General features: G+C 29.9%; 1 protein-coding gene across 1 annotated transcript; it reads left to right on the top strand.

Annotated features, from left to right (window-relative positions):
• The first annotated feature begins 277 nt into the window (after positions 1–277).
• On the top strand, positions 278–25427 carry Vdup1 (arrestin family protein Vdup1). The gene is made up of 4 exons (XM_075305045.1): positions 278–414; positions 19909–20477; positions 24230–24412; positions 24490–25427. The coding sequence occupies exons 2-4, from the start codon at positions 20019–20021 to the stop codon at positions 24868–24870; spliced, it is 1023 nt and encodes a 340-aa protein (XP_075161160.1). The 5' UTR covers positions 278–414; positions 19909–20018; the 3' UTR covers positions 24871–25427.
• The last annotated feature ends 1317 nt before the right edge of the window (positions 25428–26744 follow it).

Raw genomic sequence — 26744 nt, 5'->3', positions numbered from 1 at the left:
GGGTACTACGGCACTGATCAGGGTGACAAAGTATTGAAAAAAGTGACCCCGTCTATACGTGAATATGTTCACGTAGTACCTATACGATCACATTCGTCTTAAATTTCGATAAAATTATAAATGCTATAGTTTCCCTGGGAAATTGCATTGAAACCCCTACAAATTCTCATATATTTCGCTTCTCTTTCATTCTCTCAAATTTGTTTACTTCTCTTTCTCTTTCATTTAACATGACTTTAAAAGTTTGTTAACCAAGTTTCAGATCAGTCAATACATGAGCGTTAATAGGACAAGTCGTGATTACGCTTAAATCAAGAAAACGCATAAAGACAAAAACAAAAATACAGCTATATAGACGCGTTCTACCGGAATTCTGTGTTCTATTTTTTTTTTATGTAAATTAATTTTCTAAAAGTGAGTTAATGAGTAAAAATACAAAATATATGTGTATGTATGTGTTTGACCTTAGAATATCTATGGAATTCTAAAGTGATTTAATTTTCGTATATGACAGCAACAACATGTAAACTCCCCCGCAAAATAACAAATTTGTATGTATATGAGTGTGTGTAGGGGGGAACCTCGCCTTAGAATATAATTGAAGCTGTGTTTCGATGGCAATGTGACAACAAAGCGTGAAATTATATATAAAAAATTAGCAATATAAATGAAGAAAAAAAGTAACTGACAAAAAAAAGCAATATGCGTTTGTGTAATATAACCGTGTCCATAATGATGAAGTTGATTTCCGACACCAACAAAAATACCATGATTACATACCTGCATTTTATAGACATCGAATGCAACGATATCGCCACCGACACCATCATCACCACCGACATCATCATCATCACCATTCTCACCAACAACTTCATCATTTTGTCTATACTTAATAATTATTATTATTCGTCTTGGAAGTTGTGCTGTGGCTTGGAACATTATTCGGGAAGCAAAACTATTTAAAATGCACTCAAGCATTTGCCAAACCAAAACATTCAACAAAACAGACGCATAAATGTTTCCCAGTTAGTCACCTTCCAAGTTTTAAGACGGAGCTACATATCAAAAATAAACAAGCACCTATATCCCAAAAAAAAAAACACAAATATTCAAGTCAGACACTAGTCATCCATCCCATGCTCAGTACTCTCCTAACACATACAACACACACAGATACTCTAAACAAATACTTAAATACTATAAAGATACACACAGTGGGGCGTAGAGGTTGTAATCAGAGACAAAAATTGGCATTTCGTTTTTAAAGCAGTCCACTTTTAAAGACTCTTGAAATTAAAAAACTTTAAATAAATTGATTTCAAGGTGGCCATGCTAACCATTGTACCAGTTGAACCGGTGATGCCAGTTAGTTGTTTAAAAATACATCGTCCACTGGTTTTAGATATAGTCCGAAATAGTAAACACGGATGCCACATAGATTTTCTATTTTTAGGAAAAAAAATTGACCTAGAAATATAATTTTGACTAAATTATTCTATACAAATAAAATTTACTATAGAAATAAAATTTTTTGGAAAATTTTCTACAGAAATAAAATTTTCTATAGAAATAAAATTTTGCAAAAATTTTCTATAGAAAGAAACTTTAGCCAAATTTTTCTACAGAAATAAAATTTTGCAAAAATTTGCTATAGAAATAAACTTTTGACAAAATTTTCTATAGAAATAAACTTTTGACAAAATTTTCTATAGAAATAAAATTTTGGCAAAATTTCCTATAGAATTAAAATTTTGGCAAAATTTCCTATAGAAATAAAATTTTGACAAATTTTTATATAAAAAACAAAAGTATGACAAAATTTTCTATAGAAAAAAATTTGCAAAATTTTCTATAGAAATAAAATTTTGATAAAATTTTCTATAGAAAAAAATTTACAAAATTTTCTATAGAAATAAAATTTTGATAAAATTTTCTATAGAAATAAAATATTGCAAAAATTTTCTATAGAAATAAAATTTTATATGGAAATAAAATTTTAGGAAATTTTTCTACAGAAACAAAATTTTGAATTTTGCAATTTTTTGGAAAATTTTCTACAGAAATAAAATTTTGTATAGAGATAAAATTTTGCAAAAATTTTCTATAGAAGGGTGTTTCCAAAGTAACGGTCGTTACCGATATTCTGTGATTTTTTAAATAAAATTCCATCCTAAGAATATATGTCACGAGGATTGCTTAATTTTGGACCTACGAAAGTTCGAGCTTCGGTAGCAGCCGAAAGCATTCATAAAAAATCTAATTTCAATACTATTTTTGACCATTAAAAAAGTAACGGTCGTTACTTTATAAATGTGCTGTTTTCATATTTCGGAAACAAATATTGTGTATTGTAAAATTTTGCACAGGATGTGTCAAGTAAAAAATCTGATTAAATTCTTTGTAATGTTTTCTTTCAGTAATAGGTTTGTTTTCAAATCAAAGAAAATTATTTATCAAAAAAAAAAATCCTTTTAAAAAGTAACGGTCGTTACAATATAAAAACTTAAACGATTTTTGTGCTTGAATTCATTTATTGTGGGTAAAGAAAAACATAAACGAAAAGCTATATTCTATTGCATAATTCTTGCATACTTTTATTCGATATGAGAACAGTAAACATCATTACAATCTAAGCGTTTTAGGGTGTTGATTTTTAAAGTTGATATGCCTGTTAAGGGGTCATATACTTTGGAATTACCCAGAAAGAAACTTTAGGCAAATTTTTCTATAGAAATAAAATTTTGGAAAAATTTTCTTTACAAATAAAATTTTGCAAAAATTTTCTATAGAAATAAACTTTTGAAATAAACTTTAGAAATAAGATTTTGTAAAACTTTTCTATAGAAATAAAATTTTGACAAAATTTTCTAAATAAAATTTTCACAAAATTTTCTAAATAAAATTTTCACAAAATTTTCTATAGAAATTAAATTTTAACAAAATTTTCTGTAAAATTTTGACAAAATTTTCTAAAAAAAAGCATTTTTACAAAATTTTCTATAGAAATAAAATTTTAGGAAATTTTTCTACAGAAATAAAATATTGACAAAAGTTTCTATAGAAATAAAGTTTTGACAAAATTTTCTATAGAAATAAAATTTTAGGAAATTTTTCTACAGAAATAAAATTTTGAAATAAAATTTTAACAAAATTTTCTGTAGGAATAAAATTTTGACAAAATTTTGTATAGAAATAAAATTTTGACAAAATTTTCTAAAAAAAGAATTTTTACAAAATTTTCTATAGAAATACAATTTTGACAAAATTTTCTATAGAAATAAAATATTGACAAAAGTTTCTATAGAAATAAAGTTTTGACAAAATTTTCTATAGAAATAAAATTTTAGGAAATTTTTCTACAGAAATAAAATTTTGAAATTTTTTTGCAAAATTCTCTACAGAAATAAAATTTTGTATAGAAATAAAATTTTGCAAAATTTTCTATAGAAAGAAACTTTAGGCAAATTTTTCTATAGAAATGAAATTTTGCAAAAATTTTCTATAGAAATAAACTTTTGACAACATTTTCTATAGAAATACACTTTTGACAAAATTTCCTATAGAATTAAAATTTTGGCAAAATTTCCTATAGAAATAAAATTTTGGCAAAATTTTCTATAGAAATAAAAATTTGACAAAATTGTCTATAGAAATAAAAATTTGACAAATTTTCTATAGAAATATGATTTTGTAAAACTTTTCTATAGAAAAAAAATTACACAATTTTCTATAGAAATAAAATTTTGACAAAATTTTCTAAAGAAATCAAACTTTCACAAAATTTTGTATAGAAATAAAATTTTAACAAAATTTTCTGTAGGAATAAAATTTTGACAAAATTTTGTATAGAAATAAAATTTTGACAAAGTTTTCTTAAAAAAAGAATTTTTACAAAATTTTCTATAGATATACAATTTTGACAAAATTTTCTATAGAAATAAAATATTGAAAAAATTTTCTATAGAAATAAAGTTTTGACAAAATTATCTATAGAAATAAAATTTTAGGAAAATTTTCTACAGAAATAAAACTTTGTATAGAAATAAAATTTTGCAAAAATTTTCTATAGAAATAAAATTTTGGAATAATTTTCTTTAGAAATAAAATTTTGCAAAAATTTTTTATAGAAATAAAATTGCTAGAAAAAAATTTGACAAAATTTTCTAAAGGCATAAAATTTTCACAAAATTTTCTAGAGAAATAAAAATTTGACAAAATTTTCTAAAGTCATAAAATTTTCACAAAATTTTCTATAGAAATAAAAGTTGTACAAAATTTTCTATAGAAATAACATTTTGACAAAATTTTCTTTAGAAAAAGAATTTCTATAGAAATAAAAAATTGCTATAGAAAAAAATGTTGCCGACATTTGTATAGAAATAAAATTTTCACTAAATTTTCTATGGAGATAAAGCTTTGCAAAAAAATTATATAGGAATAAATAAAAATAATTTTGTAAAAAATTGATGAACAAAATAACGTTTTTTAAAATTGGTAGATTTTTGGTATAATTTTCTTCAAATGATAGATAATTGTTGGCACGAGTGACAGCCCGAGGAAAACTGACTTTAAAAACCCCGAGGTTTTTATCACTCCTGTCTAAAAGTTGAATTTTACATCTATTTCCTCTCTTCGTGATTTCAACTCTATAAATGTAAAACATTTGGCAAATTCAAAATCTCTCATTATTTCTATTAAATAGTTTTCAACCCACTGTGCCATATTACTATTATCCATATGATACGTCCTACCCGTACATAGCCTGCAAAACCAGTTAAAAATGTGAATTACGTGAGTCAAAAACTTTGTAGGAAACCAAACGCACACATGGATACAGAGAGTCATATTGAAAAACGAAACAAAAAGACAATAATGGTTTATATATAGGCTGGTGGGCTATAGATGGACGCAAACAAACTCGAGTGTTGTAATATCATATATCATAAAAAAATGCTGGTCTAACTGCTTGCCTAAAAAACCAACACTTCCGACTACAATACCAGCAGCATTGATAAAATGGAGTGGATTTAAAAATGAAATGCAAAAAAGAAATATTGCACTATTTTCTCAGAGGCCAATAATATAGTTTTCCATACATTCGTGAGTTGCTTGGTTGTATGCCTTGGGCAAGTATTTGGTGTTACTTACACTTTATTAAAAGGCAAACGGATTTTGTGGAAAAAAAAATAAAAGTGAAAACTATAATTACCATACAATTCAAGTAAATAATACGTAATGTTTGAAAAACTCCCAAGAGTAGCATCATCGTGCTGTAATTTTATACCAAAGTGCAATTTGTAATATTTGGATCACAATAACAAACACACAAAAAATTGTTTACAGTTTCTTTGACGGTGGCCTCTTTCTAACCCTGACAGAAAAACAAAAGACTTAAGACAAAAACCAGATTTTCATTTTGATGGCCTAGATAGGATCTCTTTCCAGTTTGTTTTTTTTTTCAAATCTATTGGAGGCTTGCCCCAGAAAATGTTTGCTAGACAGTATAATAACATATGGTCAAAAATAATTTCGATTGGCATATATAAGAATCCTAGTTTGATTTCAAATGTTATTTATTTAAAAAAAAGACGTATAAAATAGTTTCCTGTCTTTTTTTTCTTCAAATGTATACGAAATTTGCTAGAGAACATTATTGCAATATAATAATACCATACGGCCGAAAACAAATTGAATTTCATCTATACAATAAACCAAAGTTTTAATCAAATTCAATTATAAAATAAAAGACTTAAGACACAAACTAGATTTTCATTTTAATGGTCTAGATAGGATTCCTTACCAGTTCTTTCCAAATGCATTAGAGAATTGGTCCAGAAAATCATTACTAGACATAAATAAATTGGAGATGTAATATATAAAACTCCAGACATGGTATGTTATAATGTAAAATCAAATTACATAAAAAAATAAAAGACTTAAGACACAAACCAGATTTTCGTTTAAGCAAAAACTTAAAGGGCATGATGGTCTAGGTCTTTTCCAGTTTGCTTTTTTATCTATTGGCTTAGGCTAGGTTAGGGAGCCAACGTGATGCAAAGGCAAGCAATCCCGCCTTGCATACATAGAGTCGTATGGCTCAACCCCAGTTTCGGCCGAACACCAACAAAAATTTTGAGCGATGCTGGTGACATTTCTGAGTGCTTCAAAGCTTCTCTAAGTGGTTTCACTGCAATGTGGAACGCCGTTCGGACTCGGCTATAAAAAGGAAGTCCCTTTACATTGAGTTAAACATAAAATCGGTGGTAAGAGAGATGTTAACAACTATGATATCACAATGGTCTAAATAATCTAAGTGAGCCTTAAATTTTGGGCTGCCTCTATACCTAACCTAACCTATTAAAGGCTTGCCCCAGAGAATTTTTGTAGGCAGTATAATAACAATTTGGATGCCATATATAAAAATTCATGTTTGGATTTTTATGATCTAAGACACAAACTATTGGTATTGTTTTTTTTTTTGTTTCAAATGTTTGGGAAGTTTACTCGAGAACTTTATTGCAAAAAAAAAAAAAATACCCATAGTCGAAAACTATGTTGATATCATGTACACACAAATCTACAGTTGACATCAATTCAAATGTACATATTCAAAAAAACAAAAGACTTAAGACACAAACCAGATTTTTGTTTTGAGGAGGATCTCATTCCTGTTTATTTCCAAATGTATTGGGGGATTGCTCCAGAAAGTCATTGCTATGCAGACATATAATGGAGAACTTAGATATCATACAAAAGTCAGACATCGCATTACTTAAAACAAAAACGAAAGACTTAAGACACAAACCAGATTCTCATTTTGATGGCCTAGATAGGATCTCTGTCCAGTTATTTACAAATGTTTGGCATGGTGCCCCACAAGAAATATAGATTTGATATTAATCTACATTAAATTTCCAGCAAAAAAGCGTCGCTAAAAAAGTAGTGAAAATGTTTTTCTTGGATCCGGAAGTGGTGCAAAATTGGCACAGAAGCGATGAATTTAAGATGGGCTTGTCATAGGACGAATATCCAACATTTGAACAGCCATTGCACTAAATATGCATCACTTCTTAAGGTATGATCCAAATTCAGTATTTTAGATGTGAATAAAAAATTCCGTGAAATTTTGATAAATAAATAATTTTTGAAATTTGTTGTGATTTTTAATGCATTCTAACGATTGACTGATATGTTTGACATCAATATTTTCAAAAATTCGCGATTTTTCTACAAAAGCATTTTTTTCGACAAAATTTAAATATATTGTACCATTTTATTTATTCTTACTCTGTTTTTAACCTATTTGAAACAAAAAAGTTAAATTTACACATTAAAAATATGAAAAATTTGAGTTATAAAAATTTAATTAAAAGAAATGTCCTCCATCCTTGGGAGGACATTTTTGGGAGTGCTTTAGAAGTTGTGCCTTTGGAAGAATTTCCAAATAGTTTTACTGGGTATTAGTGGCATTTAAAGTAGTTAAATAATAATAAAGCTAATTTTTTAAGAGTCTTTTTTATCTATTTTACTTTTGCTTTTAAATAAATTTGTTCTATTAAATTAATTTTAATCAAGATAAAATAGAGTAAACTAAATTTAAATGTAATATAAAACATTGAGTAAACTCATTTCGCCTAAAATGTGTTTCCTTTGCATTTAGAGTCTTTTAGTGCAGAGTGTTTTAAAGTGAGCTTATCTAATCCGAGCCGCATTTAGGTTTTGTTGAATTCCTATACAAAGACGCAAAGCAAAGAACACCCAAACAAATCAACCAAATATTCGCTTATTCTTAAAAAAACCGAATCCCATATACAAAGCATTCTTATTAAACCACAAAAAAAAAACAAACCTGTTTATATTAACCCATTAACGTGAACCGGGGATTGGGAAGCAAATTTGTGTGATTAATGAAGAATAACTACAAACATTTTCGCTGTGACTCTTTTCATTAACTACAGAGTTTAGTTTATGATTTTAGGCCTTTATCTGTTTATAAATTTCCAGGATGAAAACTGAGAATATCTAACGTTTTCTATAATTTTTTTTTTGGTTCGATAACATCAACCATAATTAAAAATGTAAAGTTAATTAAAATAAAATATTTAATTGACCATGCTTTTTTGCAGTAATAGGATTGATATCGATCCTAAGACGACGACCATAATTTAGATCTTTGAATTCTAATATATAGAACTAATGTCATATATCAAAGTATTTTAAAAGAATACGTCTCTATTTTTTTAAGCTTTTAGGTCAAATGTGAATAAATACTTTGGACAAGAATTATTTCAAATTTATTAAAAGCGAATAAAAGTTCATAATATGTAAAAATCCATCAAATCATTAAATCCTTTTTTCTGTATTCCATTTCAAAGTGGAATTGTAAAACTTCAATGAAAAGTTTATAATAATTTAATCAAGTTAAAATACTTCATATCCGTTATAACGGCTTCCCCATTGTCATCATCATTTTCAAAACAAATCTTTGAACTTATGGCAATATTTTTTGCAGTGTATAACAACCTCCAAAATCATTCTACACTACTTCATTTTTTTAATTCTTCACAATACAATCAGCCTGCTAAGTATTACATGTAGTCATTCATATTCTATTTCTATTGGAGCATACGAATTTAGTTTCAAGTTTAATTGATTCCACAAAATAGGCATGAATAACAATATACAAAGAGTAGAAAACATTTGTTACCTTCATACTTAGAGTGAACTAAGGTAAAACCAATTAATAGAGATAAACAAATAATGTGGTACATATGTATTTTTTAAATGTATACAAATTTGTGTATTAGGGTGTACCTTGAAATGATTGCCCCTCATAACAGTATACAAATCAATTGTGCAATGTTACCAGGGAAAATTTTCGGTTTACCCTACAAGGACAAAAAAGGTTCCATACTTTCCCTACAATATTTTTCGTTAAATTTAAAAAAACATTTACAAAATAAAAATGGTTCTATGTGCTTTATTATCTTAAAACATATGAAAATGCAACGTATATTATGTAAAAATAAATTTGTTTTCCTCCACGATTGCCACAGTTGATAGAATTCTACCAATAATGGTAAATTTTTCCTGTTTGCTAGATTGGTACAATTCTTGATGTGTTGGTAGATCAAATCTCTATAGAAACAAAATTTTGGAATAACTTTCTATAAAACAAAATTTTGAAAAATTTTCTATAGAAATAAAATTTTGAGAAAATTTTCTATAGAAATAACATTTCCACAAAATTTTCGATAGAAATAAAATGTTGACAACATTTTCGGTAGAAATAAAATGTTGACAAAATTTTCGATAGAAATAAAATTTTGACAACATTTTCGATAGAAATAAAATTTTGAGAACATTTTCGATAGAAATAAAATTTTGACAAAATTTTCGATAGAAATAAAATTTTGACAAAATTTTCAATAGAAATAAAATTTTAACAAAATATTCTGTAGAAATAAAATTTTGATAATATTCTCTATAGAAATAAAATTTTGACAAAATTTTCTACAGAAATAAAATCTTGACAAAATTTTGACAAAATTTTCTATAGAAATAAAATTTTGACAAAATTTTCTATAGAAATAAAATTTTGACAAAATTTTCTATAGAAATAACATTTTGACAATATTTTTTATAGAAATAAAACGTTTACAAAATTTTCTACAGAAATAAAATTTTGACAAAATTTTCTATAGAAATAAAATTTTGAGAAAATTGTCTATAGAAATAAAATTTTGACAAAATTTTCTATAGAAATAAAATTTTGACAAAATTTTCTATAGAAATGAAATTTTTACAAAATTTTCTACAGAATTAAAATTTTGACAAAATTTTCTTTAGAAATAAAATTTTGACAAAATTTTCTATAGAAATAAAATTTTGACAAAATTTTCTATAGAAATAAAATTTTGACAAAATTTTCTATAGAAATAAAACGTTTACAAAATTTTCTATAGAAATAAAATTTTGACAAAATTTTCTACAGAAATAAAATTTTGACAAAATTTTCTACAGAAATAAAATTTTGACAAAATTTTCTACAGAAATAAAATTTTGACTAAATTTTCGGTAGAAATAAAATTTTGACAAAATTTTCTGTAGAAATAAAATATTGACAAAATTTTCGATAGAAATAAAATTTTGATAATATTCTCTATAGAAATAAAATTTTGACAAAATTTTCTTCAGAAATAAAATATTGACAAAATTTTCTATAGAAATGAAATGTTGACAAAATTTTCTACAGAAATAAAATTTTGACAAAATTTTCTATAGAAATAAAATTTTGAGAAAATTGTCTATAGAAATAAAATTTTGACAAAATTTTCGATAGAAATAAAATTTTGACAACATTTTCGATAGAAATAAAATTTTGACAAAATTTTCTACAGAAATAAAATTTTGACAAAATTTTCTTTAGAAATAAAATTTTAACAAAATTTTCTTCAGAAATAAAATATTGACAAAATTTTCTATAGAAATTAAATTTTGACAAAATTTCTTATAGAAATAAAAATGTTGACAAAATTTTCTATAGAAATAAAATTTTGACAAAATTTTCTATAGAAATAAAATTTTGACAAAATTTTCTTTAGAAATAAAATTTTGACAAAATTTTCTTTAGAAATAAAATTTTGACAAAATTTTCTTTAGAAATAAAATTTTGACAAAATTTTCTATAGAAATAAAATTTTGACAAAATTTTCTATAGAAATAAAACGTTTACAAAATTTTCTATACAAATAAAATTTTGACAAAATTTTCTATAGAAATAAAATTTTGACAAAATTTTCTCTAGAAATAAAATTTTAACAATATTCTCTATAGAAATAAAATTTTGACAAAATTTTCTATAGAAATAAAATTTTGACAAAATTTTCTATAGAAATAAAATGTTGACAAAATTTTCTATAGAAATGAAATTTTGACAAAATTTTCTACAGAAATAAAATTTTGACAAAATTTTCTTTAGAAATAAAATTTTGACAAAATTTTCTATAGAAATAAAATTTTGACAAAATTTTCTATAGAAATAAAATTTTGACAAAATTTTCTATAGAAATAAAATTTTGACAAAATTTTCTATACAAATAAAACGTTTACAAAATTTTCTATAGAAATAAAATTTTGACAAAATTTTCTATAGAAATAAAATTTTAACCAAATTTTCTATAGAAATAAAATTTTAACAATATTCTCTATAGAAATAAAATTTTGACAAAATTTTCTATAGAAATAAAATGTTGACAACATTTTCGATACAAATCAAATTTCGACAAAATTTTCTATAGATATAAAATGTTGACAAAATTTTCTATAGAAATAAAATTTTGAGAAAATTGTCTATAGAAATAAAATTTTGACAAAATTTTCTATAGAAATAAAATTTTGACAACATTTTCGATAGAAATAAAATTTTGACAAAATTTTCTTCAGAAACAAAATATTGGCACAAAAATTTTCTTCAGAAATAAAATTTTGATAAAATTTTCTATAGAAATAAAATTTTGACAACATTTTCGATAGTAATAAAATTTTGACAAAATTTTCTATAGAAATAAAATTTTGACAAAATTTTCTTCAGAAACAAAATATTGGCACAATTTTCTATAGAAATAAAGTTTTGACAAAATTTTCTATAGAAATAAATTTTTGTCAAAATTTTCTATAGAAATAAAATTTTGTCTAAATTTTCTATAGAAATAAAATTTTGACAAAATTTTCTATAGAAATAAAATTTTGACAAAATTTTCTATAGAAATAAAATTTTGAAAAAATTTTCTATAGTAATAAAATTTTAACAAAATTTTTTATAGAAATAAAATTTTGACAAAATTTTCTATAGAAATAAAATTTTGACAAAATTTTCTTCAGAAATAAAATTTTGACAAAATTTTCTTCAGAAATAAAATTTTGACAACATTTTCTGTAGAAATAAAATTTTGACAAAATTTTCTGTAGAAATAAAATTTTGACCTTTTCCGCCAGAAAAGTATAAATCCATTGAAAAAACGTCCGGTTTCTCTCGTATAGATGATATTCTAACGTAAGTAATAAGACCAACTAGAAGAAAATTGAGCGAAAAATGTCAACGTTATAAGCACTTGAGTGAAAAAGTCCGATGTCAAATCATGCAAAAATGAACAACTCATCCACACAAAAATGCCTCTCGGCCACAGAGAAATGCATTTTTGTGTGGGTGAGTGGCTCATATTTGCATGATTTGACATCAATTGCTTATAACTTTATTTTTCGGACGTTTTCTTTTAGTTGGTCTTATTACTTACGTACTGGCGGAAAAGGTTCATTGTAAATTACGTTTTTTTTTTTTTTAATTTTCTTTTTCTTCTTTTTTTTTGGTTTTTTGAACCACTTAACTTATTACAGATCCAATTATACACGATTATTCGTCATCTTAATACCTTTCATTTACATTTATAACTCGAGATATACTTTTTTTAGTGAAAAAAAGTGCGAAAAACTTAAAATAACGGGATATCTCAAAAATTGTTCCATAAAAAATTTTTCAACATTTTTTTTCGAATTCAGCAGATCGAAATACATAAGAAAAGTCAACTCTCATCAAGTGTACATTTTCAGTGTAAACTAGTGTTATTATTTCAATTTTCTTCTGAGTGTACCTATCGACCGAATTTTCTACAAAATCATACGAATTTATTTTTTCTTCCAAAGCTGGGGTAAATGAACACAACAATCCCGGCATTTCGAGTTATCTGTATAATGACACTGTTGACTGTGCTTTGGTCCACTAAAGCATTCGCGTTTTGTTATTGCAGTGTAAACTTTGAATGTGGGTTTTAATGATGATGTTAGATTTTGACCTTGATTTGTATGCCCACGACCATCCGTATATTCTGCGCAAATTTGGTAGAACAAGAAAATGAGATTCCATACAAGCAATTTATACAAAAAAATATTCTACGAATGTATTTACATATATACTTATTATTATTTATGTAAAGGGTGATTTGTTAAGAGCTTGATAACTTTTTTTTTAAAAAAAAACGCATAAAATTTGCAAAATCTCATCGGTTCTTTATTTGAAACGTTAGATTGGTCCATGACATTTACTTTTTGAAGATAATTTCATTTAAATGTTGACCGCGGCTGCGTCTTAGGTGGTCCATTCGGAAAGTCCAATTTGGGGCAACTTTTTCGAGCATTTCGGCCGGAATAGCCCGAATTTCTTCGGAAATGTTGTCTTCCAAAGCTGGAATAGTTGCTGGCTTATTTCTGTAGACTTTAGACTTGACGTAGCCCCACAAAAAATAGTCTAAAGGCGTCAAATCGCATGATCTTGGTGGCCAACTTACCGGTCCATTTCTTGAGATGAATTGTTCTCCGAAGTTTTCCCTCAAAATGGCCATAGAATCGCGAGCTGTGTGGCATGTAGCGCCATCTTGTTGAAACCACATGTCAACCAAGTTCAGTTCTTCCATTTTTGGCAACAAAAAGTTTGTTAGCATCGAACGATAGCGATCGCCATTCACCGTAACGTTGCGTCCAACAGCATCTTTGAAAAAATACGGTCCAATGATTCCACCAGCGTACAAACCACACCAAACAGTGCATTTTTCGGGATGCATGGGCAGTTCTTGAACGGCTTCTGGTTGCTCTTCACTCCAAATGCGGCAATTTTGCTTATTTACGTAGCCATTCAACCAGAAATGAGCCTCATCGCTGAACAAAATTTGTCGATAAAAAAGCGGATTTTCTGCCAACTTTTCTAGGGCCCATTCACTGAAAATTCGACGTTGTGGCTCGTTAGTAAGTCTATTCATGATGAAATGTCAAAGCATACTGAGCATCTTTCTCTTTGACACCATGTCTGAAATCCCACGTGATCTGTCAAATACTAATGCATGAAAATCCTAACCTCAAAAGAATCACCCTTTATAAATGCTATTTAAAAAAAAAATTAAAAGATTTTTCTTGCCACAATTTGGCATATCCACAATTACGGTCATCTACATTGGTTGATTTGGGATTTCTTAGAAACATGCTAAACAAGATTGATTTCCTGTTTTAAAAATTTAATTCGGCGAAATTAACTACTCGCTTAAATAAACACTTACTCGTAAACTAGACATTCCCGGAACATATCTACTTTAAATTAAAATAGAACACACTGAAAAAAATATTGTTGTGAGGCCAATGATTTCATGTCCTTAAAATACGAATGCAAATTTTGCTTAGCATAGAAGACGCATTTCTCTAATATAAAGTTTTTTTTTCCTTGTCCAAAAGTCGATAAACTTCAATGAAGTCGTATTGTCCTTATAATTATGTGATTTGACTTAAAAATGGGTATCATAACATGAAAGAAAAATTTTTTGCGGTAAGGTCAACTTGACTTTAATAATTCAGAAAAATTCTTTAAAGTTAATGAATTTGTCTTTGAATTTGATGTCATTTTGGATCTTGACTACAAAGCAAAAAATCGTTCAAATATAGGACATGTTTTTCAACACTTTATTTTAAAGACGTTTTTTACTTGAAACATAGCATAATTTCTACCGGACGTCGAGTCTCAATTTGGAAAATAAAGTTGTCGTTAACTCGTTTTTAAAGGTCTTTGATAGCATATGAAGAAAAAAAGCTGAAAAAACGAAAAATTTAAATTTGCTTCCTAGAAGCAAGTACACAAACCCTAAATTTAAAAGAGAATTGTGTCCTAAAAATATCCTTACTTGTATTTTCCGCTTCTTTGGCTCGGAACCAATACCAAAATTTTTAAAGTAAATACAAAATCTTTGGAACCGGGCATGCAGTTTTCTATTGATTCCAAAGAATCGCCTTCTTAAAAAAAATATAATTTTAAGAACATAAGGAACTTCCAAGTAATAGGAAAAACTTTAAATCAAGGACGCAATGTCCTCAAAATTAAACTTTGTACATTTTTACGCTTTTTATAACGCATCGATGGCCACTCGAGCCAAAAATATTCTACAAAACTTTGAAGAAAATTTTAACAAAAAACTACTTAGAAAAAGACTTAGACTTAGACTAAAACAAAAATTACAAATTTTAAAGTTATTTATAGAAAGTTTAGCCAAAGTTCAATTTCTATAAAAAAATTTTATTTCTATAGAAATTTTTCTCAAAATTTTATTTCTGTAGAAAATTTTCTCAAAATTTTATTTCTGTAGAAAATTTTGTCAAAACTTTATTTCTATAGAAAATTTTGCAACATCTTATTTCTAGCCAAAGTTAAATTTCTATAGAAAATTTTTATTTTTATAGAAAAATTTCTTAAAATTTTATTTCTATCGAAAATTTTCTCAAAATTTTATTTCAATAGAAAATTTTGTCAAAACTTTATTTCTATAGAAGATTTTGTAAAAAGACTTAGAATTCGAGAGTATGGCCTAAAAAAAATTAAAAATTTTAAAGTAACTTATAGAAAGTTTAGCCAAAGTCAAATTTCTGTAGAACATTTTTATTTCTATGGAAAATTTTGCCAAAATTTTATTTCTTTGGAAAATTTTGTCAAAGTTTTATTTCTATAGAAAATTTTGTAAAAATTTTATTTCTGTAGAAAATTTTGTCAAAATTTTATTTCTATAGAAAATGTTGTCAAAATTGCATTTCTATGGAAAATTTTGTCAAAATTTTATTTCTATAGAAAATTTTGTCAAAATTTTATTTCTATAGAAAATTTTGTCAACATTTTATTTCTATAGAAAATGTTGTCAAAATTGCATTTCTATGGAAAATTTTGTCAAAATTTTATTTCTATAGAAAATGTTGTCAAAATTTTATTTCTATAGAAAACTTTGTATAAAGACTTAGACTTCGAGAGTATGGCCTAAAACAAAAATTACAAATGTTAATGTTATTTATAGAAAGTTTATCCAAAGTTAAATTTCTATAGAAAAATTTTATTTCTATAGAAAATTTTCTTAAAATTTTATTTCTATCGAAAATTTTCTCAACATTTTATTTCTATAGAAAATTTTGTCAAAATTTTATTTCTATAGAAAATTTTGTCAAAATTCTATTTCTATAGAAAATTTTCTCAAAATTTTATTTCTATAGAAAATTTTCTCAAAATTTTGTTTCTATAGAAAATTTTGTCAACACTTTATTTCTTGAGGAAATTTTGTCAACACTTTATTTCTTGAGGAAATTTTCTCAAAATTTTAATTCTATAGAAAATTTTCTCAACATTTTATTTTTATAGAAAATTTTCTTAAATTTTATTTCTTGAGGAAATTTTCTCAAATTTTAGAGGATTATTTTGCAAAATCTACTCAAGAATTCTACCAGTTTACCAAACAGTACAAAATCTTCCATTTTTGATAGAATTCTATGAACTGTGGCAACCCTGTGTAAAAGCACATTTATTACAGGGTGGTTAATGCAACAAAGTAAAGCGGTCTTTTGTCCCATTCCCGGCGATGATGAGCTGATCGACACTTTGGTATTTTATAATGCCAACCTTACACTGAAAAAAAATATTGACCTAATATGGAAGATTATGCAGTCTACATCGTAATAAAGGGTGGTTAAATTGTAAGGGCCGATGTTGAATGTGAACCACACCTAAACGCCAAGTTTTTTTCCGAACCATGGAGAGATACACAATCCAACAATGTGTAAAGTTATCCAGACTTAAGGTGGGTACTATGTTCGGTTTTCGAGTTGAAAATCACTTTATTTTCGCGATTACTTTTCCTGAAATAATCAAAATTATAAATTAAAACCAAAATATTCCTGTAAAGTCTTGCCGAAATCTAGGGGAACAAGAAACTGCGCATCAATTGAATTAATTTATCTGCTTCATATTGAACTGTTTTAATAAAGTAACCACGAAAATTTCAACTCGAAAAGCGAACATAGTACTTACCTTTATTATGAAAATGGGCGTTCACATCAAAATGCATATCGTGCACCTTCATCTTCAATGATGAGGCACATTTTCACCTCAGTGGATTCGTCAATAAACAGAATTGCCGCATTTGGGCGAATGAGAATCCAAGAGTGATTGTCGAAAAACCAATGCACCCACAAAGAGTGACTGTTTGGTGCGGTTTATGGGCTGGCGGCATCATCATTTCCAAAATGAGGCCGGTCAGGCAGTTACTGTGAATGGTGTTCGCTATCGTGAGATGATAACGAACTTTTTATGGCCCGAATTGGAAGATATGAATGTGGACGATATGTGGTTTCAGCAGGACGGTGCCACTTGCCACACAGCTAACGAAACAATGGCTCTTTTGCGCAACAAATTTAATGGCCGTATTATCTCACGTAATGGCGATGTCAATTGGCCGCCAAGATCATGCATTTGACACTGTTGGACTTTTTTCTTTGGGGTTATTTGAAAGAAAAGGTGTACGTCGATAAGCCAGCAACAATTCAAGAGCTAAAGGATGAGATAATTCGGCACATTAACGGCATAGAACCTCCATTATGCCTCAGCGTCATCGAAAATTTGGACCATCGGATTAAGGTCGCGGTGCCCATTTGGCCGATATTTTGTTCCATACATAATTGAGTAATACCAATATATCATAATAAAATAAAATTACAATAATTTCCTAAACAGTTTGTGTTTTATTCAAAATCAACATCGGCCCTTGAAATTTTAACCACCCTTTACAAGCAATTTACACAATATTAAGGACAAATTCCTTTGAAATAATGGAATTTTTTTAATTTAAAAGAAAGGTGATTACCCTTTCTTTAAAAATGTTTCATTAAATTTAGGAAAGTGGTAGGTTTCTGAAATAAGTTTAATTTCCATTAAAGTAAAGAAAAAAATGTTTAATCTAAAGAAATCGCCGATTAACTGATATATTGAACTTTTAGATTTAAGATAAAAATCCTTCAAATATAGGCTAAAAGTTATTTTAAGGATTTGCATCTTTGGTTTAGTTGGGAGCCACCGTGGTGCAATGGTTAGCATACCCGCCTTGCATACACAAGGTCGTGGGTTCGATTCCTGCTTCGACCGAACACCAAAAAAATTTTCAGCGGTGGATTATCCCACCTCAGTAATGCTGGTGACATTTCTGAGGGTTTCCAAGCTTCTCTAAGTGGTTTCACTGCAATGTGGAACGGCGTTCGGACTCGGCTATAAAAAGGAGGTCCCTTGTCATTGAGCTTAACATTGAATCGGGCAGCACTCCGTGATAAGAGAGAAGTTCACCAATGTGGTACCACAATGGACTGAATAGTCTAAGTGAGCCTGATACATCGGGCTGCCACTATACCTAACCTAACCTTGGTTTAGTTTTTTTTTAATTAAGAAAATCCTTTTTACTTTGTTATATATATGTTATAATTTGGATTTTTAAACTGGTATTTGTTTGTACATGAATAGTTTTATTAATATATGGCAAAAATATAATGAAAATTTGATTTTTGAGATTTTTATCTTAATTTTAGTTTTATTGATCCTAAATTTAAAGCCATAAAGAATATCTTTATTTTAAAGAACCCGACTACATAGATCGGAAACAATACCAAGATCCTAAGGCAAGGTAAAAATCTTTGCATATGTTACATGTAAACTTTTAACAGTTTGGCTGATAAGTCCCCGGTCTAACAAAGAAAAACACATTTTTTGTCAAAATTCGTTTTTATTATTCAACATAGTTCCCTTCAAGAGCGATACAACGATTATAACGACCTTCGAATTTTTTGATACCATTTTGGTAGTACTCCTTCGGTTTTGCCTCAAAATAGCCCTCAGCCCTCACCTCTTCATTGCAGCCAAATTTTTTCCTTGCGAGCATTGTTTTGAGGTCTGAGAACAAGAAAAAGTCGCTGGGGGCCAGATCTGGTGAACACGGTGGGTGGGGAAGCAATTCGAAGCCCAATTCATGAATTTTTGCCATCGTTCTCAATGACTTGTGGCACGGTACGTTTTCTTGGTGAAACAACACTTTTTTTGTTCTTCATATGGGGCCGTTTTGCCACGATTTCGACCTTCAAACGCTCCAATAACGCCATATAGAGGCCATTACTTTGCCAGCGGACTTTTGAGTCTTTCCACGCTTCGGAGACGGTTCACCGGTCGCTGTCCACTCAGCCGACTGTCGATTGGACTCAGGAGTGTAGTGATGGAGCCATGATTCATCCATTGTCACATATCGACGGAAAAACTCGGGTGTATTCCGAGTTAACAGCTGCAGACACCGCTCAGAATCATCAACACGTTGTTGTTTTTGGTCAAATGTGAGCTCGCGTGGCACCCATTTTGCACAGAGCTTCCGCTAATCTAAATATTGATGAATGAAATGACCAAGACGTTTCTTTGATATCTCTAAGGTCTCTGCTATCTCGATCAACTTCATTTTACAGCCATTCAAAATCATTTAGTGAATTTTTTTGATGTTTTCGTCGGTAACCACCTCCTTTGGGCGTCCACTGCGCTCATCGTCCTCCGTGCTCATTTCACCACGCTTGAATTTTGCATACCAATCAATTATTGTTGATTTCCCTGGGCAGAGTCCGGAAACTCATTATCAAGCCTAGTTTTTGCTTCCACCGTATTTTTTCCCTTCAGAAAACAGTATTTTATCAAAACACGAAATTTCTTTTTTTCCATTTTTTTCACAATAACAAAAGTTGCTTCACGAAAGACGCTCTATCTCACAAACTAATTGACTTATAGACGTCAAATTTTGACACGAATCATTTGAAGGTTGGTACTATATAAAAATAATATGCATTTAATAATACTAGCGACGCCATCTATGTGTCAGACCGGGGACTTATCATCCAACCTGTTAAACAATAAAGTGATCTAAGGCTGGAATAAATCTGTAAGCTGTCAGACGAGTAATACATATCAGCCATACTGTATATAAAAAGTTATATATACATACGAACACTAATCAAAATACCCTTACCGTAATTTATTTCCAGATCTAATATCAACCCAAAATTTTTGGATGTGACATCAGTAGGTGGAAGCCAACGGAAATATGATGCTATAATTTAAAACGCCACAACAACAACACCATTACAGTCACAAAATGCCCCGAAAACTTCTCAAATTTCTCATAATCTTCGATAATACCTCTCTATTGTATTTTCCTGGACAATTTCTATCGGGTCGTGTTCTATTAGAACTACAAGATGATACACCTGCATTGGGGCTACATTTTCATGTAGTGGGTGAAGGTGTTGTACGAGCTGGTTCTGCTCGACAAGAACGCGGCACCTATGACAAGGAAAATTACATAGATTTTCGTATGCGTCTACTAGGTGATGTGGATCAAGGACCAACAGTGCTATCACCAGGAATACATAGTTTTCCATTTAAATTGGGCCTACCCATGGGATTACCATCGACCTTTTTGGGTCGTTTTGGTTGGATCCAATACTATTGTAAAGCGGCTCTGCGAGAAACCAACGGACTAATACACAAAAATCATCAGGTGTTCATTGTAATGAATCCCATCGATTTGAATATGGAAAAACCTATATTGGCGGTAAGTACCTTGCTTCGTGAGCATTTTGCATGAAATTCTTTTGAGGGGAATTAATCATACGATGTAGTTTTCTAAAACGAAATGTTCTTTTACAATTTGAGCTAGGTTGAGTATAGTGGCAGTACGTAATTTTATGCCTGGTGAAATTTTGGGTCGAGCAAGCGATTTCCAAACGTCCGTCGTTTGTTGAAATCACACTAGCCTTCGAACTTGAAACTTTGTACAAGTAGTTGTTATTAAGTAGTTGTCGGATGGTATTTCAAATGGACCAGTTTTAGGTACAGCCACCATATAAACCGACCACCTAATTTGGCTTGTGGGGCTTCTTGGAGGAGCAACTCTTATCCGATTCGGTTGGTATAAAAAAAAGAAGAAATGAAATTCAGAGATATATGTTTTTTGTGACAAGTCCCCAAACACCACCAATATGGCCAAAAACGGGGAAAAATGTGAAAATGTTTTACAAACTTCTGTAAAAATAACGCTACTTTTTCAAAATTAGCAAATTTTTTTTTATACCCTCCACCATAGGATGGGGGGTATATTAACTTTGTCATTCCGTTTGTAACACATCGAAATATTGATCTAAGACCCCGTAAAGTATATATATTCTGGGTCGTGGTGAAATTCGGAGTCGATCTGAGCATGTCCGTCCGTCCGTCTGTTGAAATCACGCTAACTTCCGAATGAAACAAGCTATAGACTTGAAACTTGGCACAAGTAGTTGTTATTGATGTAGGTCGGATGGTGTATCACAATGGACTGAATAGTCTAAGTGAGCCTGAAATTTAATCGGGCTGCCACTTTAACCTAACCTAGGTCGGATGGTATTGCAAATGGGCCATATCGGTCCACTTTTACGTATAGCCCCCATATAAACGGACCCCCAAATTTGGCTTGCGAGGCCTCTAAGAGAAGCAAATTTCATCCGATCCGGCTGAAATTTGGTACATGGTGTTAGTATATGGTCTCTAACAACCATGCAAAAATTGGTTCACATCAGTCCATAAGTATATATAGCCCCCATATAAACCGATCCCCCGATTTGGCTTGCGGAGCCTCTAAGAGAAGCAAATTTCATCCGATCCGGCTGAAATTTGGTACATGGTGTTAGTATATGGTCTCTAAAAACCATGCAAAAATTGGTCCACATGGGTCCATAATTATATATAGCCCTCATATAAACCGATCCCCCGATTTGGCTTGCAGAACCTCTAAGAGAAACAAATTTCATCCGATCCGGCTGAAATTTGGTACATGATGTTAGTATATGGTCTCTAATGACCATGCAAAAATTGGTCCATATCGGTCCATAAGTATATATAGCCCCCATATAAACCGATCACCAGATTTGACCTCCGGAGCCTCTTGGAAGACCAAAATTCATCTGATTCAGTTGAAATTTGGTACGTGATGTTAATATATGGCCTCAAACACTCATGCAAAAATTGGTCGATATCGGTCCATAATTCTATAAAGGCCCCATATAAACCGATCACCAGATTTGACCTCCGAAGCACCTTGGAAGAGCAAAATTCTTCCCATTCGGTTGAAATTTGGTACGTGATGTTAGTATATGGTATCCAACAACCATGCAGGAATTGGTTCCTATCAGTCCATAATTATATATAGCTCCCATATAAACCGATCGCCAGATTTGACCACCGGTGCCTTTTGGAGAAGCAAAATTCATCCGATCTGGTTGAAATTTGGTACGTGGTGGTAGTATATGATATTTAACAACCATACCAAAAGTGGTCCATATCAGTCCATAATCATTTATAGCCCCCATATAAACCGATCCCGAGATTTGGTTTTGGAGCCTCTTGGAGGAGCAAATTGCATCCGAGTGAGTTGAAATTTGTGGATGACAGTCTTTCGTAGATGTTTCTACGCAATCCATGGTGGAGGGTACATAAGATTCGGCCTGGCCGAACTTACGGCCGTATATACTTGTTTTGAGTTGAAAGCTAACAACAGATATAAAACAAATTTATTTACCAAAACAGGTCAAAATTATAAAAAAAATGAAAAGTTGATAAACTTTTCACAATTTGTCCCCTAATTGTAGAGGCCTATCAGTACGGTCCCGGTCTACCAAAAATTTGGCTCACTATTTGGTCAATATATATGATCTAACCTAGGCCCTTCAAAGTTCCACTTTCCTACGATGCATCCTTCTATTTTGTCCATTCGTTGTATGGGATCGAAGCATTGTGCTCCGGGACCTCTTGGAGAAGTAAATTTTATTCGATACGTTTCAAATTTGATTAACGATGTCAGTATATGCCCTCTAAAAGTCATGCAATAATTGGTCCATAATTATATATCCATACCCAGATTAGACCTCGGAGCCTCTTGGAAGTACAAATTTCACCCGATCCAGTTGAAAGTTGATACTCAATCTTAGTATATGCCCATGCAAAAATTGGTTCATATCGGTCCATAATTATATATAGTCCTCATATAAACCAATTCCCAGATTTGAACTTTGTGACCTCTTGGAGGAGTAAATTTCATCCGACCCTGTTAAAATGTTACCCTCTAATTACCATGCGAAACTTGGTTGATATCTGTTCATAATATTTTCTACACTCCTCCTACCCAAGACCAAGAACTATAAAGGCTTATATAGCTAGTTAATTTTTTTACAAACATAGACTCCATATGAACTAACTTACAGAACTCAATACGCAATCCATGGTGGAGCCTAACTAAGATTCGGCCTGGCCAAACTTTCGGCCGTATATTGTTGTACATCTTAGTGAAAGCAATGTCTACATTCGCCTAAAGATTAAAAATTCTTGTCTTTGTCCTTTTTGACTGAAAGACTGTTATGGTTTATATTGGGCTTGAGTATTACCATAAATAACGTAGTAAGTCGGAAATTACCAATGTGCTCAACCCAATTCTAGATTTTCCCCGGGAATAAAATTCTCCTATTCTAAGCAATAGGAATACAACATAGATATAATTTCGAATAACCGAAGATAACTCCTTCGCTTCAGCTATTCTATTTTAACAAAAAATGTGCAAACAAATTTTGAATTGGATTATGGAAAAGATTCCGTGGACGTTGTTGTTCATAGTTGGGCTAAATGTGTCCCTTCGAGTGAAAAAGACCCAATTTCATGAAGACCGAAAACAAAGTTTAAACTGTATTAAGACAATTAAGAAATGGAACGAAGGACTCTCAAAGGCTACACCGATGATTCTGATTTGAGTCTATGGGCATTTGTCATGTATGTTCTCTGGTGCTTTACAAGGGATAACTGGTTTAGATTACTGATGTTTATATTATAATGTAATTTAAAAAATATAAATTTTGTCCATTTTTTTTAATAATTAAAAATATCAACTTTATCAATCCTGGGAAGTATCATACTTCTCTTGCTTGCTTACGGATAACTTAAAATGGCTACATCTCAATATAAATAAAATTCTCTGGTGCTTTATAAGGGAAAACTGATTTGAACTGGTGTTTATATTTTAATTTAATTAAAAAAATAAAATGTACTTTATTAAAATAATTAAAAATATCAACTTTATCACACCTGGGAAGTATCATTATTCTCTTGTTGTTTACGGATAATTTAAAATGGCCACATCTCAATTTAAATAAAATTAACTAATAGAAATTAAATTTTCTAAATTGAATAATTAAATTTTTGTTTTTAATAAAAGTGCCATTCTTCTCTTGCTGGTTTATGGATAACTTAAAATGGCTATATCTCATTTGGTTTTTATTACAGCAACCTTTCACCTGTGAAGTCGAGCATAAAATGGGTGTAGCCTGTGTAGGCGGAGGATTGGTAAAATGTCGTGTAGCTTTAGACCGTGGAGGATATGTGCCCGGTGAGAGTGTTCTAGTAACTGCCTTCATATCAAATCACAGCAATGTGACAATTAAAAGGACCAAAGCTTCTCTAACAGAGGTAAAAAAAAGATTATCAATTTTTTCTAAAAAAAAAACACGTAAAAATTTCTTTTTGTATTCTTTCTCTTTTTCCAGACAGTTGAATATTTGGCCCGCGGTAAAGTGGTGCAAACGGAAAAACGTGCTTTAGCTGTTTTAGTCAGAGGCAAAATACGTCCGGGTGGTAAAGATGAATGGCAAAATGATAGCCTATATGTGCCTCCCTTGCCACCAACTAATCTACATGGTTGCCATTTAATTAGAATAGCCTACGATGTGTTCTTTGTCATAGAGCCCAAATCATTGGAAAAAGAAATCAAATTACAATTGCCCATACTATTGGGTACATATCCCTTCCGCTCGGCAGCAAATGACATTTCAAATACATGGCCCGATTCGGTGCTTAAACCCGATACCCATTATCCTTCATCACTGCCAATATTTCGACCTTGGCTAAATGATAAACCGGATAATTAAAATAGCCCATATATACACACACACTCCACATAGTTTATGTGTATTTCTCTTTTCATAAATCTTTCGTTATATCCATTTATAACAGTTAACAAGATTTAAAACATTTTTTTTGCCAAACATGGAAAGACTTATATGGCAAGAATTAAAGAAGAAATAACCAAAATATATGTTCTACATATTTGAAGTGAAGTAATCAAAATTTAGATTTTTTCTTAAAGTGAATAAATACTTTTTAATGAACGCCCCCATTGAAGATCACAAAGTGCTCTTGAATTTTTTTTTTGTGTTTTGAGGAAGCCCATTTATGTATGTAGAGGCATGTACGTGTGTTGAGGAAATGAACAATCCGGCCATACTTTGTTGTGAAAAAAAATCTGATTTATCTTAAGTACAGGTACTTATAAACTTATATGTATTCCATTTAAATATATATATAAAATTCGTTTAATATTTTTTTTTTAATTCTATTTTTTAATAAATTTATATTAATTAATTAATAAGCTGTGTATAATAAATGCTTAAATGTTATTACTTCAATACTGACATAACTCAAATAATGAGATCACGAATTCAAAATTTATTTGGAACTATCTTAGATAAATAAAAAGTAAGTAAAAAAAACCCTGATGCAGTGATGCAGCCGTAATCCTAAGGCAATGCTGCGAAAAATTTCCAATAATTGAAAAAAACCAAAACAAACAGTTTCTCGCAAAAGGTGTTGCCCTATAGTTACACTAATTTTTCCTTCATTTTTCCTTCGTTTATATTTGATTCGATTTTATTTATCGAAAGGCACGATGTCCCAAAATCGATTGTTCAGTAATATTAAAAGTAAACTGAATATAGGCAGTATTGGTCAGATATTATTTTTCAAGTTGCATTTATTATCCGATTTTCTAGAGGCCTGCATAAAAGTTGAAATTAGTTCATATTTAAAATTGGACCCCATATAGACAAGCCAGCGATACGGAGCTGCCAATCGTGAACCGAAATGCTTGTAGAAAAAAAAATCTTTTTAATCTTCTGATAAAAATTAGAAATGCCCGAACAGTTTTAAGTTGAAAAACTATTCACTCACTTCACTATTCACTGCCACCTAACCTAACCATCTATAGTCCTGCTAACCGAGTAACCGAAGATAACTCCTTTGCTTCAGCTATTCTAAAAGTTTAAATCAGTTCATATTTCAAATTGGACCCCCGTATAGACAAGCCAGCGATACGGAGCTGCCAATCGTGAACCGAAATGCTTGTAGAAAAAAATCTTTTTAATCTTCTGATAAAAATTAGAAATGCCCGAACAGTTTTTAATTGAAAAACTATTCACTTCAGCTCCGCTCCGGATTGTAAAATTTTCACTACAGCTCCGCCAAAAAAAATTGTGCTCCGCTCCGCACCTGATTCCTAAGGCAAACCTCCCAATTTTGTTCATTTGAACATCTACGCATAAGTGGCTCCTCCTCTATAATCCTACTAACAGAGTAACCGAAGATAACTCCTTTGCTTCAGCTATTCTAAAAGTTTAAATCAATTCATATTTCAAATTGGACCCCGTATAGACAAGCCAGCGATACGGAGCTGTCAATCGTGAACCGAAATGCTTGTAGAAAAAAATCTTTTTAATCTTCTGATAAAAATTAGAAATGCCCGAACAGTTTTTAATTGAAAAACTATTCACTTCAGCTCAGCTCCGAATTGTAAAATTTTCACTACAGCTCAGCCAAAAAAAAATTGTGCTCCGCTCCGCACCTGATTCCTAAGGCAAACCTCCCAATTTTGTTCATTTGAACATCTACGCATATGTGGCTCCTCCTCTATAGTCCTACTAACAGAGTAACCGAAGATAACTCCTTTGCTTCAGCTATTCTAAAAGTT

The sequence above is a fragment of the Haematobia irritans genome, chromosome 4 (genome assembly GCF_050003625.1).
Source record: "Haematobia irritans isolate KBUSLIRL chromosome 4, ASM5000362v1, whole genome shotgun sequence".
Classification (NCBI taxonomy): domain Eukaryota; kingdom Metazoa; phylum Arthropoda; class Insecta; order Diptera; family Muscidae; genus Haematobia; species Haematobia irritans.
The sequence above is the reverse complement of the archived record's forward strand: the minus strand, read 5'-3'. Positions and strand labels throughout refer to the sequence as shown.

Bases quoted from the DNA above. Each gene is read 5' to 3' on its own strand.
- Vdup1 (XM_075305045.1), top strand. From the start codon at position 20,019: ATGCCCCGAAAACTTCTCAAATTTCTCATAATCTTCGATAATACCTCT. The intron at 20,478-24,229 runs GTAAGTACCTTG...TTTTTATTACAG, and splicing joins TGGAAAAACCTATATTGGCG to CAACCTTTCACCTGTGAAGT. The intron at 24,413-24,489 runs GTAAAAAAAAGA...CTCTTTTTCCAG, and splicing joins CCAAAGCTTCTCTAACAGAG to ACAGTTGAATATTTGGCCCG.